General features: G+C 34.4%; 2 protein-coding genes across 3 annotated transcripts in view; one reads left to right on the top strand and one right to left on the bottom strand.

Moving 5' to 3' along the window:
- The first annotated feature begins 2,598 nt into the window (after positions 1–2,598).
- On the top strand, positions 2,599–7,681 carry cxcl13 (chemokine (C-X-C motif) ligand 13). 2 transcript variants are annotated; one of them, XM_016669159.1, is made up of 6 exons: positions 2,599–2,667; positions 4,884–5,068; positions 5,312–5,426; positions 6,217–6,297; positions 7,193–7,250; positions 7,403–7,681. In XM_016669159.1, exons 2-5 carry the CDS (start codon positions 5,005–5,007, stop codon positions 7,233–7,235), a joined length of 303 nt encoding a protein of 100 aa, XP_016524645.1. In that variant the 5' UTR covers positions 2,599–2,667; positions 4,884–5,004; the 3' UTR covers positions 7,236–7,250; positions 7,403–7,681. The 2 variants fall into 2 exon arrangements, with proteins under 2 accessions (XP_016524645.1, XP_007547501.1); XM_007547439.2 differs by lacking the exon at positions 7,193–7,250 and having other exon boundaries at positions 2,623–2,667.
- A 5,593-nt stretch (positions 7,682–13,274) lies between these two features.
- The window catches only part of cnot6l (CCR4-NOT transcription complex, subunit 6-like), a 12,575-nt gene continuing 8,429 nt past the window's right edge, over positions 13,275–17,420 (bottom strand). Inside the window, exons 10-12 of the mRNA XM_007547441.2 lie at positions 16,770–16,994; positions 16,273–16,475; positions 13,275–13,884 (exon numbers count right to left, since the gene is read on the bottom strand). Of these exons, the coding sequence (XP_007547503.1) occupies positions 13,663–13,884; positions 16,273–16,475; positions 16,770–16,994 (650 nt within the window). The 3' untranslated portion in view covers positions 13,275–13,662. The remainder of the gene's footprint in view (positions 13,885–16,272; positions 16,476–16,769; positions 16,995–17,420) is intronic.

Raw genomic sequence — 17,420 nt, 5'->3', positions numbered from 1 at the left:
CTATTTAAAGTTTCTTAAAATATTTTTTTTGTCAAAAAAGTCACATTTTGTTGATTAAATGATTGATTTGAAAAACCACATCCAACATCCAAAGTGGTAAACAGTTTGCATACACTGCAAAAACAACATATTACCAAGCATTTTTCCTTGTTTCTGGTGCAAATATCTTAGTACACTTGAAATAAGACAAAACTAACTTACAAGTAACTTTACAGAAAGAAGTGGGCCATGCTGTAAGTAAATAATTCCTTAATATTGATGAAATATTTGTCCCACTTGCAGGTTGTTTAATTTATAACAAGTTTTCCCATGCAATAAGTAAAATAGTCTTAATAAAACTAGTACTTTTAAAATGAATTGACTTTTTTTAAAAGAAAAAAGATATTATCTTGCTGAAAAGTTACTTGTAGGTTAATTTAGTCTTATTTCAAGTTAACTAAGATGTTTGTATTAGAAACTAGACCAAAACTATTTGGTAAGATTTTGTGTTTTTGTAGTGCATTCATGGTAAGATAAACCTATTTTTATAAAACATTTCAGCAGTAAGGCATAAAACAGCAATCAAGCAAAAAACATTGCATCAGAGTGATATGACGACAGTTTAAATAAATGTGTTAAAATTAATGTTTAGTTGCATTTGTGCAGAATGTAACGGAGATACAGTAAAACACTCGGCAGTGAAAGTGAACCTAACGTCTAAATCTGCAAACCTCCACTTGCTGCAACTGAAACCCGTAAAAACGCTTCATCTGAGTCTAAAACGGTGGATCTGTGGCGCTCGGCGGGTCTCAGATTCGCTGAGATAAGCAGACCTGCTCAGTGTAAACTTAACTCGCAAACTTTATCTGGCGCTGAAAGTCGGGAAACTGAAATTCAGAAGTTGGCGAGCAGACGGCTTTCACTCGCTAAAAGTGGCAGAGGCAAACTGCAGAGTTGGCTTGTTTGACAGAAGCTGCCCTGCGTGTGAGGAAGTGTTTGGACCCACTCTACAGGAAACAGAAGAAAGTTAAAAGTTTCTTCTTATGCTGAAGCGCAAGAGAAACGAAACAAAGTGGATTCTTTGTATTTGACATTAAACCACAGAGATGGTTTCAGACAGGCCTGCTTGGGTTGGTTCGGTTTCCATTCTGGGCAAAGCAGCAAGGATTGCACCACTGAAAACGGTTTTAAAATCTAATCTTTAATAATGAAAAAGCTTTGTGGCACAAATATGTCAGTCTTGGTCTTCAGCTGTTCTTTGAAACTGTAAGATTTGTTTTGGTTATTTATTCTCCTCAGGTTTTAAACTAAAACACATCAGTCACCCATTCCTCCTGATCCCTGTTTGGAGCAGAATCACTTCCTACACTGCAAAAAACACAAACTAGGAGGATGTAGTGCAAAAATCTTAGTATACTTAACTTAAAAGTAAATTTTCAGCAACATAACAGCTTGTGTTAGGTCAATATTTCCTTAATATTTATGAAAAAGTTCTAGCTCAATTGGCAGATTATTTCACTTATAACATATTATGTCCATATAATTATGGATTAAGATTATTCAAATGTTTTATTTTTTGTTTCACCAGAAACCCTCAATTTTCCCGTTTCTTCCTGCTAGAAAAATCCCCCTTTTTCTGGTTTAACATCAAGTTGACATGAAGCGTTTTCACTGCGCTCTTGCATCTTGTTGCATATGCCAATGCGTCTATGTCAGCAATTATTTCAAAATTAACATTATTAGTATCGGATGAGTCAGCTTCAGTTATACAAGAGAAAAAAGACACTTTCCTCACTTCCTTTTTGCACTAATTTTCCTCTGTATCATTAGATTTCTTTGATGAGATTACCAGTATTTCCTTTTCTAGCCACATTGACGCACTGCATCAGGTTGTGCCACATCGCTCTTTGTCAAATTTCACACATTTTTTGCTTTAATCTGTAATCTTTTCCTGGTTTCTTTGAAACAAAGTGTGAAGTCACTTACATGCAAAGTGTGTGCAGAAGCATTTAGGTGTGAATGACTCAGTAAAAAGAAAACTGTTATTACTGGCACCCATGAAATTGCAAATCTCTCCTGAAATGATTTTACTTTCAGCAGTTAGTCATCAGCAAATAAACATTTACAGTGTAGGCAAAGCTAAACAAGTTTCGGCTACTTTGTTTTTTGATGCATTCAGTCCTTCAATGTGTCTTAATGTTGGGAAAAATTTCACATTTATGGTTTCTAAATTGTACGAAAAAGGTCAGAACTGAACTCTTTCCTCAGAATTGCCTCTAAAATGTTGCTTCCAAATCCATTATATTCTTAATTTCCTCCAATTCTTTCTACATTTAATGATATTCTGAGAGAAAATTTCAAATATCTTCTAATCCTTCTTCAAGATACTTGGTTTTTAATCAAATGGATTACACAAGTGACGTTGTAGCTGTGAAGCAACAGAGTATTTACATTTTTATTAAGCTTGGTCTGCTCTGTCTCTCCAGAATCCAGAGAAATTTCATGTCATAATTTTGGTAATTATTGGTGCATAACCATCAGAGCTAATTTTAAGTTAAGAATATCTTGTTTTCCTGTGTGGGAAGTCAACCATCATTCACTGGGGGATTACTTTCACTCTTAATTATCTATTTACCAGAACAGGAAGTGACTGGGACCCCAAAGGCAAATACAGAAGTTTGATTCCTGGTACGATGTAGTAACATCTGAGAATTATTTCCTGTTACTGATTCCTGATTCTAACTGCACACAACCCTTGGCTCAACCCAAACTAGTGCAATTTTACTATTTTGGTGATTCACCAAATTTAAATCGCTTCTGCTGTATGTGCAGTTTACTGATCTGTATTTTGCTTATTTTCTGAATGAAGAAACCATCTGTCCAGATCTTGAACTCCAGATTAGTTTGGTGAAAATGTGCATAAGTTTGAAAACTATTTTGTCAATTAGCTGGTTTTGCAATATATGGTAGAATATACATAAGATAATAGAAATTAAGTAGAAAAACTCTTCTCTTGTAATTTAATTGCTCAGTTTTACTCATGATAATGTAAATTAGGTCATTATTTATCCTTTTTTTCATAAACTGGGTCCTTACTGCAGCTGTCTTTCTAATGGCTTCTAATGGTTGTAACAAATGGGGCTCAAGGAAGGAAACTCAGTGAACCTTTGACAGGATCTTGCGCATCAAGCTTCACTGATCCACACAGAGATAAAAAACTAACACTTCTCCAAAATGTAGACATTTTGTAGCTTAAGCTGCTGAAAAAGATTCATTCTGTTTAGAAAACACATACTTTGTGGTCTAACTATTTTTCCTCCTTGGCCTTTAACCCAGTATGAGACATAAACTACTGTTTTTCATATAATCTAAAATGTGTTATGTGCATCTTATTTTAGATATATAGCCATTTATTATTTAATACTCTTCATAAAATTATGTTACCCAATATTTAGTTATGCTTGTTGTGTTATGCTATATAATGTTACTTGATGTTGCTTTATATAATGTTATCTAATGTTATGTTATGTAATTTTTTAAACAATGGTTATCTACACGATGCTCTGCTATGCTATGTTATGTTACATTATGTAATTTTCTGTTACCTCATGTTACTAATGTCACGCTATGGTACACCACGTTATGCTATGCTAAGTACTGCTACTTTATGTCTCGCTACGTGACGTCATGGTGTGCTATATTATGTTTGCTAACGCTTGTTGAGAGTTGTGTTATGTAAAGTTAAGTGACGCCATCGTACGTGACGTTACATGTGTTGTTACGCTACGTAATCTTACGCTACGTAATAGTACGCTGCGTAATCTCACGCTATGCCATTTTAGGCTATGTAATGTTATGCTACATAAAGTTACGCTACTTAATGTTACCTTGTATACGACGCTGTGTTATGTTACAGTATATTTAATAATGTGATGTTTTGTTACACGACTTTATCTTATTTAATATTACGTTATTTATAAGTTGCCTAATGTTACATCATGTTACTTTACGCTACGCTACGTTATGTGATGCTTCGCTACATGGCACAAGATTGCGAATTATTTAACACAGCCATAATTAATGTTCATTTGAAATAGAAATAATATAAAAACAAATGGAACTTAACTTATCTAATATTTTTTATTAATCAAACTAAAATCTATTTATTAATTATTCAAATTTAAAGAATAACAATTTTCACACTAATTGGGGACAGAATGTGAGACTTTAGAAGAGATCAAATAAATAATGTCTGATTTATGGATAAATATAACCAATGTTGTAAAACATTATCTTTATAAAACGTTTCTTAATACAACCTTTTTGTGGTAATACCTTTGTAGTTTTTTTATTTTCACTTTCTTATGTGAAAAGTTGCATTTTTTTTAGCATAAAAATACACAGTTCTTCCTAACATCGAAACCCATTCAATAAATTACAGTATTATTGAAAAGTCCATTTATTTCAAGGACTTTGTCATATTATGTAGATTAAATACACACTGAGAAAAAGTATTTCTGTTAATTATGATGATTTTCTGCTTATTTAAAAGTATTTAGTTAAAAGTAATACCTACTTAAAGGTTGTCAATTTTCAAAAAGTACATTTAATCTGACAAATTAGCCCCATATGAACGCATATTCTAATTTATTGAATATGACTGAATATAAAAACAGCATATTTTCTAGTCTGTTACCAGTTCTCTTCTTTTATAGTTTCTATATTTATTTATATGTGGACAGCAGAAAATTAATTCCAGCAGATTATTTGTAAAAAGTATCTGCTGTGGTAATCATATGAAAATACTCCAAACACCCAACTTTAGTTAAGTCAGCAAAAACCCCAGAAAACCTCCAGATGCAACAAGCTCACTCTACATTTTATTTATTTTTTTCAATGTTCAGACGGGAAGAAGGCGTCCTCACTTCCTTTTTTGCAGCTTTAAAAAGCCAGACTCGACTTCATTCATTCACACATCGTTCCCACATCCTGACCGGGGCTGAAAGCTAAAAAAAAACTCTGAAGATGAACAAATCTGTGATCCTCCTGGTCGCTCTGACTCTCTTCTGCTGCATCCCTGAGCTGCATGGTGAGCAAATCCTCTCTGACTTTTATTTATTCAGATATTTAAGGTTTATTCTGTACTTTCTGGTGTGCTTGTGCTTCTTTTGGCATTAGAAAACATGTAAATAAAGATAAGACTTCATTGAACTCCAATGTGGAGAGGACAAATCTCATAAAAATCAAATTTTTAATCTGTCAGCTTTAAGAAGAAACAGATGCAACCAAAAGCTAATTAGCATAATTTTAAAAAATGTGAATTCTTCTGCAGCTTCCAAGTTGGGATGCCGCTGCATAAAAACGACCTCTCAACGTGTCGCTCTAAGAACCGTGGCCAAGGTGGAAGTGACGCCTCCGTCAGGACGGTGCCGCCGTTCAGAAAGAGTGTAAGAAACCTCAGTTGGAGATGTTTCCATCTGCAGCTTCAGCAAAGGACGAATACGACAAATTTCATTTCACACAGAAACAAGAAAAATCTCAGACATTTTTAGAATAACCTCAGAAATCTTCTGGAAAAAGCTTTTAAAAAGTTGCTCCCCCCCCTCCTCCCCCCACAATTTTTGACATTTATTTAATAAATTTTCTAGAAAAATACTTGACTTTTCAAACAGAAAATTTATTAAAAGTTGAAAATGTTTTGACTTTTGAAAATTCCAATTTATTCTAGAATTTTTATAAAACGTTTTTGAAAAAGATTTTCACAAAAAAGCTGCAGACATTTTTCAATAAAAAACAGAACACAATTCTGAGATTAACTGAGAGATCAATCTCAGGAATTTTCTCGAAAAAGTCAGTTTTAAAGTCAAAACATTTTCAACAAAAGAAACCCAGAAATTTTCCTTTTTTCCCCATAAAATTTCTGAGATTTATCTAAAAATTTCTAATCTTTTTTTTTTGTTTTTAGAAAACTTTATACCTTATAAACAGAAAATTCAAAGTTCTTTTTTTTGTAGAACTGTTTTTAGATTTTTCCAGAAACTTTTAAAAAGTTTGATATTTTTGACTTTTCAAAATTACAAATGTCCAAGTTGTTTATAGAAAATTTTTAGATTAAAATAAAAATTTCTGAGCTTTTTGGCAAAATGTACTTTTCTTTCTGTCAATCGGTGATTTATTGTCACTTGCAGAGTTCAGTTTGTGTTTTCAAAGTCGTCTTTTTTCTTTCTTTCTCTGCAGCGTCATCAGGAAAAACGGCTCCAAGGTTTGCATCAGTTCAGAAGCCAGTTGGTTCCCAGAGTTTCTCAGCAAACTTAACCAGTAAGAACTTTTTATTTTTGTTTTATTCTTCTACAGCAAACCTGAACACAGAAATGTTTGTAAGTCCAGCGGTGGTTGTCATGGAGATATGCAGTTTACGTGTTAGTGTAGATATTTTAAAGCTTCATTAAACAATCAGACATAAACTGAGAGCCCAAGTGGCATTTTCTGAGTTTAAAGGAGCTCAATCTTAAAAGTCCCACAGTCAATCTGTGAACTTTTAAGGAAATTATGGATGGATGGATCACAACTGGTCTGGGTCCAGATGGTTAGAATCATAAGATGGCATTGTAGATAGAAGAAAACAAGTACATTTTCACAAAAAATAAAAAAAAATTGAGATTACTCTCTGAAATTTCCTGGAAAAACATGGAAATATGTAAATTTGAAAAGTTAAAAATTTGCTGGACATAAGTCAGAAATTTGTTGAAATGTTTTTCATGAAAAGTTTGGGATTAATAAAAAAAAATCTCAATTATTTTTCTAGAAAAATTCTGAGATTAATCTTTAATTTTTTTAGTGTTTTTTATTTTATTTTATTTTTTTTTTAGCAAATGTGAAAAAAAAATTCTATCTTGGGCCTAATATCCTGCGAGAAAAAAATAACCAAATATTTCACCTAAATCCTGATTGTGACCATTGTTAGCCATAAATACTGACACCATTCATAAAGCCATGATCATCTTTTAATAGGTTTATTTTGATTATCTTTACAGATGTTTTCTCCCTGTTATTAATCTATAAATACATTTTTAGTGGTTTTAAGAGGTTTAATGTGATAAAAAGCCTGACTGCTTGTTGTAAATGATGCAGGAACCAAGTTTTGAAACAAATCAAAGTATTTTTTGCCCCTTTGACATGACATGTATTCACTGGTATGTTGTTGTGTTCAAAGGCTGGGCAGAGGCTGCAGGCGCTGCTTCTTGTATTCATCATAAATTATTACAATAATGGTAATAATACTAATTTGTCCTTTGCTATGGATACATTTTCCATCCATCCATTTGTTGTGTTTACTGTTTTTTTGTTGCAGAGTAGTGTTGTTTCTTATTAAATCTCTGATCTGAACACAACTCTAATCTTTTTCTTTGTTTTTTTTTTTCAGGGATTATGAAAACATCAATTCATCCACTGTTTCTCCAACAACCTTCTTATTCTGATGATCAACCTGAACAGGAAGTGCTTCAACTGACAAAACCTGAACATAATTTGAAAAAGCTGAGCCAACATCAAGCGTAAAAGCCCGTTTTATTTTTTAAGACTTTGTTTTCATTAAATGTTATTTTATACAGATTTTTTTATTCAGTTGTAATGTCATCTTCAACTCCATGATTTTGTAATTTATTTTAATTAAAGAAATAAAGAACAAAACTAAATGACTCCATAGTGTCTGATATTTTATTGTCTTGACTTTGAGAGGTGGTTATTTGTTTGGCTTCAGTTTCTATACATAAAGAAGATAAATCCTCATGGAAAAAGCAGCTTGATGACTGAAGGAATTGCCAAAAGTCAGAGAAGCAGCTTTATAATCAGTTATATTCACTAAGTTTGTGCACAAAAACAGAACTAAACATTTATATTAATATATACAAATAAACCCAGAGAAAGAAAGTCCTAAAACGCATTAATGCAACAAAATCCCTGCAAAACATTAAGTTAATGAAAAAGTCCAACCTATAAAAAACCCGCTTCCTTATTTACAGATTTATAAACAAACTTGACTTCATTCACTTTCAGGTTGTTCTCACATCCTCTTTGGTTTAGGTTGAGCTGAAATAAAATAAGTTTTGGTCAATTAATGTAACATATGAATGCTATATTGCTCTATGATGCTTTCTTACATCTTTGTGTTTAATATTATTGGAATGTCTTTAGTTTATAAAAGCTGATTGGGAAATATAGCCTACATGTATTTATTTAAATTGGTGCTAAATGTGTGAAAGTATAAACTGAAACTGAAAAAAGGACAATATTTATTCATTTTTTCTTATTCCTCTCATTCAATTCAACAATTGTTGTAGATGTTGTTGGCTTTGGGCAGGATAGATCTTCTGTAGAGGTCAGTGTTACAGTGAGTCTGAAGAAGCCTCTGACTAAAGACACTCGCTGATGAAGCAAATTCTCAGAACTTTCCCTAATTTCCTTAGTTTTATCAATTATGTATAGTGGTTCCACAAAAAGTTTGTAGTGAATATCCATTGGTTTGTTGTTGTCCCCAAAAGAATGGGCGGTCATAAAAAAGATGTCATGTTTTGAGTTCACACACCATGCAGATTTCACTTCATTTATCTCTATTTTCATTATAGGAACTAAAAACAAAAAAAACAAACAAAAAAAACAACAATGTTGTGATGATTATCGAGCTCAGAAGCAAACAGAAACAAACAAAATCCTAACTAGTACTAACTGCTATTATCTCTGTCAGATATTAAAATTAGTTTAATCTGTCAGTGAAAAACACTTTCAACTCCATGATTTTTCACTGACAGATTAACAGAATGATAGGAAGATATATCTTTTTATTAAGCCACAAAATGTAACTTTAAAAAACTTTACTCTGAACAATAAACAGAATTTTCCCCATGCTGTTCTGTTGGATGAACACTGTGGTAAATTAACAAAAAATATAAAAATAAAACCAATGTAGCAACAGGAGCTTTTACAGCCAACATTCAGAGTGGTTGGTGATGATTGCAAAGAAATGAATAGGTGAAGAAAAGTTGATGGGTTAAACTCTGACATTCTTGGTCTCATAGGCAGTGTTGCTGTTGGAGAATCTGTACCGACTGTATAAAAATAAAATAAATTTTATCCAGGACAAACAGAAAGCTGTTACAAAAATAGTTTGACTGGAGATGTTCTGTGATGTAAAACCAGCTGAAAGTCACCTTGTATGCTTCTTTAAACAGATTAGGGCTATACAAAACATGTTCATTATATTTTTTGTGTAAAATCATTCTTAGATAATGATATTTTTGTACTTATTTTGAGTTCCTTTAATTCAGAATGAGTTATTTTAATATCTCGTCACTTTAAACCTAAACTTAAATGTAAAAGTTTAACAAGGTCTTTCCTGCCAACAGCATTTAATCTCCCCTTTGGGATAAATAAAAAAAGTATCTGTGAAGTAATCCCAGTAAGGTGCTTGCCATTCCGGGGTTGCTAGGTGACGGGCTGGGCTTCGCTGAGGTTGCTAGGTAACGGCGCAGCGCCTGTTGAATGTGACTTAACGTAGGGGAGGTTTTTGAAACCTTTAATTTTGCAAACATCAGAAGAGTCCCTGGAAAGTGCTTTTTATCAACATAATTTTTTTTAATTCAGTTAGAGCTCAGTTCCTCTAAAATGCTTTTTCCAGTCCACCAAGTTATATTTCGTAATTTGACCCGCGATATTCGCAGGCGTTAGACGCCAGAACCGCCCACGAATAGCTGAAAATACTTGAGACTCCCTCTGAAACGTTTAAAACTTCCCATTTTAGCAGTTCAAACCCCATGTTTACCTTACTATGCCTCGTTACACACTGTGGAAACCATTTTAACTCTACAAGAAAAGGTAACGTTTACCGTTTTCCGGGACTCAGCCAATCAGCGCCAAGGAAAATTAATGGCGCTCTCGGATTGGCTCCCTTGCCAACTCTAGCCAATGGCGTGCCATGTAGCACTGCGTCATCATCTGCGCTTTCTCTAATCGTTTAAAGAGACAGTAATCACTTACATGTAAACTTGTTTTGAAGACATTAAATAAAACTCTGACATATTCTGTCATTATTGTGGCATTTAGCAAATACAAATAATATTGGTGAGTTTAACTGACCTAAAATAAGAGAAGCTTGTTCTGATTTAACTTCAGTGTATGTAAACTTATAAGCATGAGTGTGCAGAAACAAAAACCACCCAGACAAACTGCATTTAAACATAAAACATTTATGTGTTTTTTTTTTCTGAGAAAAACGTGGTTATTCCGAATCGTACAAAGTTCCAATCTGAAAGTCTGCAATGTTAGAGACTGAGTTCAAAAATAAAACCAGCGACATTTGTTCTGTACAGGAACTTCCAGAGAAACCCGACAGACAAAATGTGCAACATAACGTACATCTCTGACTTGAGAGGAGAAAAAAAGCACTCCTTTAATGTGAGAATGTGAAAGACACCCCCGTATTATCATCAAAGAGTCAAATCGTGTAAAGCTGTTTGTACAAAAATCCCGGTGAAGTTGGTTCAGGAGTGAAGTATAGGCCTCAACGTCAACCGCAACGTCAACGTCAATCCGTTCTGGGGTTGTGCCGATGACCTTTCACCTTCAAATCATGTTCCAAAGGGTTAAATGCACCACAGACGCACTAACTGCCTTCAACAATCATTTTTACATTCATCCCTGATTTAAAAAGTTCACATTTCATCTCCTTTTACATATTTGCTATAGGAATAATTGATTTAATCTAATTTGTTAGAAAACAACAGCTTTTTAATAGATCCATGTTTTTATTACAGCAGCATAATCAGGAAATATGTGTTTTTAATTCAATCAAAAATGTACATTTACCAAAAATGAAATCTTCAATTTTTAATTAGGGTAATATTTTTCACTTTCATAGTAAATAGAACCACATCTATTCAGTGACTTCTACTAAAAAGCAGACTTTACTGAACCTATATCTGCTTTTGATTAATTAAACATGGCTTAATGCAACTAAAGTGACTTAAATTGTGACCAAAATTCTGTTTCTGCTGAGAATTGACTGGATCTTTCTCAAAAAAACAAGCAGCTAAAGTCTGCAAACTCTGAATTTCTTTTAGTTTGGCCAATGTATAAAACAGATTTTTAATTAGAATTTGCAAGTTTAGTTTATTATTGAGCTGATAAAACTAAATCAGTTAATTTTTTTTATTTAGTTTTAGATGTTTTTTAGTTTCTTCAATAAATGGTCACAGTTACTTTATTTTTTCTCGGTTTCTCATCCAGCTTTGCTGCTAAACCTAATAGGACTTCATGTCACGTCATATTTATTCCCCAGAAAACAAAGAATTAATTACTACAAGTGCCTGGAAACACTAATAAAAATAAAAATTAAATTTTATTAACAAAACTTAAATTTTATTAACAAAAATTATATTATTTTATTTTGTTGGAACTGCTGCTGGTAAATTTTCAAAGAGCAATTATTTTATAATGAAGATGTTTTTATTTTTTGAATAAACTGATCTAAATCTTTGCACTAGAACAGATTATGCGGCTGCAATAAGAGACTAATTTATTTACAGGCTTATTTGGAGTGGCAATAAATACAGGCTCTTATTTGTTCAATTTCACATGCCTGAACTCTAAAAGTCAATTAAATTTTTAACATTTTCCGTTTTGTCCGCCCGAAACTCTGCTTTGCATCCCAAACTGATCAGAGAGGAAGAAAACATCATAAACTCTAATTTTTATCATTTTTATGCACCATGACAATTGTTTTGGCAAAGAAGGACAATTGCAACAATAGTTGTTTTGTATTAAAAATGCACAAAGACGTAGGAATTATACAACATTATGTACGTGTGCAAGAACAAACATTACCTGTGCTTATACAGAAATGTCAGAACAACATTTTTCTGTGTATTTTTATTCAAAGTGACTCAGAGTTTAGTGTGAGAGGTACTGCAAAGCCCTGAGCTCTAACGTACATAAAGGGCTTTTAGTTTTAATCCTCAGAAGCAGCTAAATACATTCTGTTTAGGAGCCATCGACTGGCACTGCTAAGCTACCCCAGTAAAGACAGATTGTATGTCACTCAATTCTTTGGCCAATTAGGGACGGGGAAAACTTTTAAAACAACATCAGGAGAAAAAATATTATCTGTGAGTATAAAATATACTGAGCAAATCAAGCAGAAATTAGAGAACTTGGCTAATTTGGTGTGAACTGCTGTACTTGCAAATCAAAACGCTCTGAAGTGCCTCAAAAAGTGAAGAATGCATCATTGATAAAGGTGGGGGATAATCCCAGATTATGAAAATAAATACTTCTAATTGGATGAGGTGAAAAAAGCAGCTTGTTTACATTTAGAGGCATCATTTACTGGCTGGTGTGACAAAACAGACCAAAGATTATAATCTCAAAAGTGTCAAGAAAAAACAAAATAACACAACCTACAGATTACCCGACTGCCTCCCCCTCCCCCAAAAATGATGCATTAGCGACAGGAAATGTGCTGAGGTTTTAAATCCTGCCTTCCATTTTTCAAATACTATAAAAACAGAGTTTTCAATCTTTTTAATCTTAAAATCTCCTAATCATTCCTCAGATTTCATTAACTTATATATTTTTTGGCATTTCGTGGCTCGTGAATTTTAGATATGCACCAAAAAAACAACAACAAACAAAACAAAAACAAAAATAAATACCAATAAATGTTTGACATCCTCATAACGTTAATAAATTCAGCTTTTTGTAATGAGAAATACATGTGTTTCACAACAGCTTAAGGGCCGTTCTAGATAGAAAAAAAAGTACATTTGTGAGAAAAAACTCAGAAATTCTGGGAATAATCTGAGAATTTTTCTGGGGGAAAAAAAAATCTGAAATTTCTGAGTTTTAAAATTCAAAAATGTCTGAGAAAATAAAGCAGAAATTCTTAGATTAAAATCATGAACATTTCTGGGTTAGAAAAGTTGAAAATTTGCAACAACAACAAAAATCTCAAATTGTGACATTAATCTCTTCTAGGAAAAGAACTCGGAAATTTTTGAGTTTGAAAAGTCAAACATTTGCAAGATAAATCTCAGAAATGTTGAGATGTCAGAAATTTTCTAGAAAAAAAGCAGAAACTTCTGAGTTTGAAAAGTCAGTTATTTTCTAAAAAAAAGATTCTGAAATTTCCAAGTTTTCTTCTAGTAAATTTCTGAAATTAATCTCAGAATTTCTTGTTTTTTTCTCACAAATTATTATTTTTTTTGTATCTCCAACAGCCCTAATACGCCTTGTAGTATCTTATATCATTACAATTGAACTGTAACTTAAAAGATTTATTTCTTAAATGTATGAAAAACAAACTGGGACAGAAGTCATCTCGTCTCTCGTCACGTTTCGTGTTGAATTTATCTTAAAACAGAATCAACGAGCCGTCATGATCTCATCTAAGGCGGGTCACTTCAGCAGCTTCATCCCCAATTTTTGGTATCAAGCTTCGTTTTAAAGGGAGGAAATGAATCAACGCAACACAAAAGGTACGAAAAGGAGCAACAAACAGGCAAATACTTCACTCCTCCTGTTCGAGTCTGATGGTGAGCTGTACAGGGTCCTGTGTAAAGCTGGGAGGGGGGGCAGTGTTTAAAAGCTGAGTGGGTGAGGTTAGAGGTGTGGGCGGGGCCTTCCCAGGCTGCACTACCTGTGGACGGGCAGGTGCAGGCCGTTCAGGGGGTTGAGCGGGTGGGGAGCAGGGGGATGCAGTTCCAGTTGGGCCAGCAGGGAGAAGTGGTCCGAGGGGATGTGGGGGTGGGGGCAGCCGGTGATGTTGTTGTCCACCAGCCACTGGCTGTCCAGCGGGCCCAGGACGCCCACGGCGCTCATGTGTGTCTTGGAGAAGAAGATGTAGTCGATGACGCCCTGCGGACACAGAAGAGACGTTCACAAAGAGCTCCCTCTAGTGGCCAACAGGTGAACAGCTTCCGCGCAGAAATGAGAGTCGGCTTCATTGGTCGGGTCAGTACGACGGCGTATTAGAGACATTGTAGAAACGTAGTAAAAAAAAAGTTAATTTCCTCTAAATTATTAAAATTTATTTCATAAATGTTTGAAAAAAACATTTTTGAGTTTCAAAAGTAAAAAATTTGCAAGAAATAAATGAGAAATTCTGAGAAAAATCTTGGTTATAAATATCTTTTGGTTAAAACTGTTAATTGGATTAATTGTGTTGAATCAATTAATAGGACACAGACTCTAAAACGGCCATTTGCTTAAAGAACATAAACAGATCAATAGTTTTAAGCCAAAGCTGTACAAAAGAACAAATACATTTTTAATTTATGATAAAAAAAACTCTTCTACGTGTACATGTTCTACCCAGAGTGCAGTTTGAACTTTACCTGGTTCAAATTCTGTGAAAAAAAAAATCTAGCATTTTTAATATCCAGTAACTGATCAGTTAATCCTTTGCTACAAATAATCAACTGTAAACTAAAGGAATGCTGCTATTAAAGATTCAGGTTCTTTTTAGACTCAACTTCAACAATAAACACCCGAAAAATATTTAAAGTGAAGCAACTTTTTGGGGGATTTCGGCTTCATTTAAGCAGTTTCTATTAGCAAAGAAAGCAGGAACGAATCAGGAAGCAGAATATAAACACAGCGAGATAGTACAACCACAGAATCTGACTTAGCAACATTTAAGATGGGTGGAGTGAATTCACTTCCCACTTTCAGGGTGGTAAACTTTAAATACCAGCCAATTCTGTCTCAATGTGGGCTAGCTGAACTTTGACCTTGTTCCTGTAAAAGCTGAACTTGCACAACAGCGCAATAGATAACGGGCGGAACAGAAATTCTGGAGAAAACTGGCATCATGTTTCCATCAGAGCAAAGAGAATAGAGACGCTCTGAGTGGAAAAAAGCAAAACCTGACAGCCAGCAGATGAGCCTCTGGTCACGAAACGAGACGAAGCAGAAAACCACACATTATGTGAAAGTTGCCAGCGTGACTCATTCCAAAGCTGGGACAGAATGTCAGCGCATCAAAAACTGTGAGGCGAGACGAGATTCAAAGACTTCACCACCAACACGGTTTGAAAAACTGCAGAAAAGTGTCAAAAAAAAAAAGAGCCATGCGTCTTCCAAGCTAACTTCTGGTTTCAACAGGAAAACTACTAAGAAGTGTTAAAAGATGTTCCACATGTATGATTTTGGGTTTTCTACTCGGTTATGAATTTTGAGCTCATTAAACAAGCCCAAAACTTATTTTTTTCAGATCAAAATGGTTGATTTAAAGGAAACTGAAGGAAAGAAAGATGCTAAATCTACTTGGGTTATATTTCTTTAAGTTTAGATTAACTAAGCTTAAGTTTTTGTTAATCTAATAGCTGGTCTTGATCGATACTTCTCCAACAGTCCAGTATCTGTTGTTTCAGTCAAACATGAATCCCTCCATTTTAGTCAGGATCAAGATTCAGGGGCAGAAATCAAACTATTCATAACACGTCCACATTTTCACATTTTTAGAATAACAAACTTAAAAGTATTTTATTGAGGCTTTTTCCTGACAGATTAAGAAAAAGTAGACTTTGAACATGGAGTGAATAGAAAACAATACAAGGTTTGCAACACAAAGATTTAAAGCAGCTTTAGGTCATATATACAAATGCAACAATATGAAAATTTGGGCCAATTTCAATATCTGATATTACCGTATTTTCCAGTCTGTAAGTCGCATGAATCAAAAAATCCGTCTCGAAGAGGAAAAACAACATAAGTCTCAGGACTAGAAGTTGCAGGACCAGTGTGACTATGAAAACTGCGACTTATAGTCGATAATTGATATTTATAACTGTGTTTCCATTGATCATATAGCTGCACAAATTGGATTTACAAAAATATATTTACTTAATGGAAACAAGGTAATTTTAGGAAAAAAAAACAAAAAACTCACTTTTGAATAAAATGTTTTTTGTGTTAGGATGAAGTGATTTTTTTTTTTGCCCATGTCAAATTTTATTTATTTCGCAAAACTGCAATGAAAACATTTGTTTTGCATCAAGAGTCACATGATCAACAGGATGTTGATCATGTGATCATGTGATGTTGATCGTCTGGCAGAACAGACGAAGAAGACGACGACAGGAAGTAGGAGTATGATGGATGTTTTTTAAATGATTTGAACAAACTTATTCACACGTGATTTTAACTGCGTTTCTTATTTTAACGGAAACACATTTTGTTTCTTCAACATTAGCAGAATACTGACAGTCGGCTGGTGAGTCCTGCTGAGCAGCAGGTTTCTACCTTGAAGTCGTATGTGTAGTTGGTGTAAGGCATCAGGTTGCTGTCGTACGCGCTCTTCAGCTGGAAGCTGTGTGTGATGCTGCCGTCCGAGTTGCCGTTCTTGCCGTTGCAGTTGAAGTTGGTGAGACACTCGTTGTAGCGCAGCTCCTTGAAGTCCTTGTGGTTTTCAGCCACCCCGCCGTTGCTCAGGTACTCCACCACACCTGCACAGCAACAACATGCAACAAAAATAACTTAAAAATCGGCTTAATTCAGTGGAACATGGACAAATTGATACTTGATTAGTTGAGCTTTCTGCTCAGTAACATCTCTGCCATCTTTGTTTCTATACCAACAGAAATAAAGATGGTGGCGCCTCTGCTGGATGGAGGCCAAACTGCAACACTAATAGAAGGTCTGAGTGGATGTTATAAGTTAATCGATCAGAACTCATTTTAATCTAATAAACCATTAATGTACAGTTAACCTTAAGCTGATTCATTATTTGCTGGACTTACCGGAGTCGGGCAGCGAGTTGAGGTCGGCACACAGGACGATGGGGATGGATGAGGGGTCAGAGGTCGGGGAGTCCGTTGTCATGGCACCCGAGGCTCTCTCAGCGATGCTCTTCAGCTCCGACAGAAACATCATGGTTTGGATCAGCTTAACGTCCGAGTACTCCGGGTCCCAATGCATGTGAGCGTTGGCCACAAGAAGTAGCTGCCTCTCCTGAGGCTTCACGCCTCACAAGAGAGAAACAGGATTATAGATTTTAAAAGTAACAGTTTAATACACATAAAGATGGGCAACAAGAACCTCTAAAGTAAATGAAATAGCTACTAAATTAACATGGTGGGGAGATTTTATACTTCCTAAATTAATTTCCAGCAAGTTTCATAGATGTGAAGAAACTCTTTAAGCAGTAACAACAGAAAATTATTTCAGCTTAACTTTTCTTCATAGCACTAAATATCATGAACTCAAATCAAATATATAAAGTCAGAAAATATTAAGCAACACAAGGCATAAAAACAGCAGTTAAGGCCTCTAACTCTCCGGTAAACAATAAAACCGCTGTTGTTCACCGAGTGACAAATCTCTGGCGCCACCTTGTGGAAATACAGGATATTACATACGAATTTCAAAGATTGTTCACAGTAATTTAGTCG

The sequence above is a fragment of the Poecilia formosa genome, unplaced genomic scaffold, assembly GCF_000485575.1.
Source record: "Poecilia formosa unplaced genomic scaffold, Poecilia_formosa-5.1.2 Scaffold20, whole genome shotgun sequence".
NCBI classification, from domain to species: domain Eukaryota; kingdom Metazoa; phylum Chordata; class Actinopteri; order Cyprinodontiformes; family Poeciliidae; genus Poecilia; species Poecilia formosa.
Note: the sequence above shows the minus strand (reverse complement) of the source record. Positions and strands in the feature narration are given on the sequence as shown.

Excerpts from the sequence above, each read along its gene's own strand:
- cxcl13 (XM_007547439.2), top strand. The coding sequence starts at position 5,005 with ATGAACAAATCTGTGATCCTCCTGGTCGCTCTGACTCTCTTCTGCTGC. Across the intron at positions 5,069-5,311 it reads CTGCATCCCTGAGCTGCATG|CTTCCAAGTTGGGATGCCGC; the intron begins GTGAGCAAATCC and ends ATTCTTCTGCAG. Across the intron at positions 6,298-7,402 it reads TTTCTCAGCAAACTTAACCA|GGATTATGAAAACATCAATT; the intron begins GTAAGAACTTTT and ends TTTTTTTTTCAG.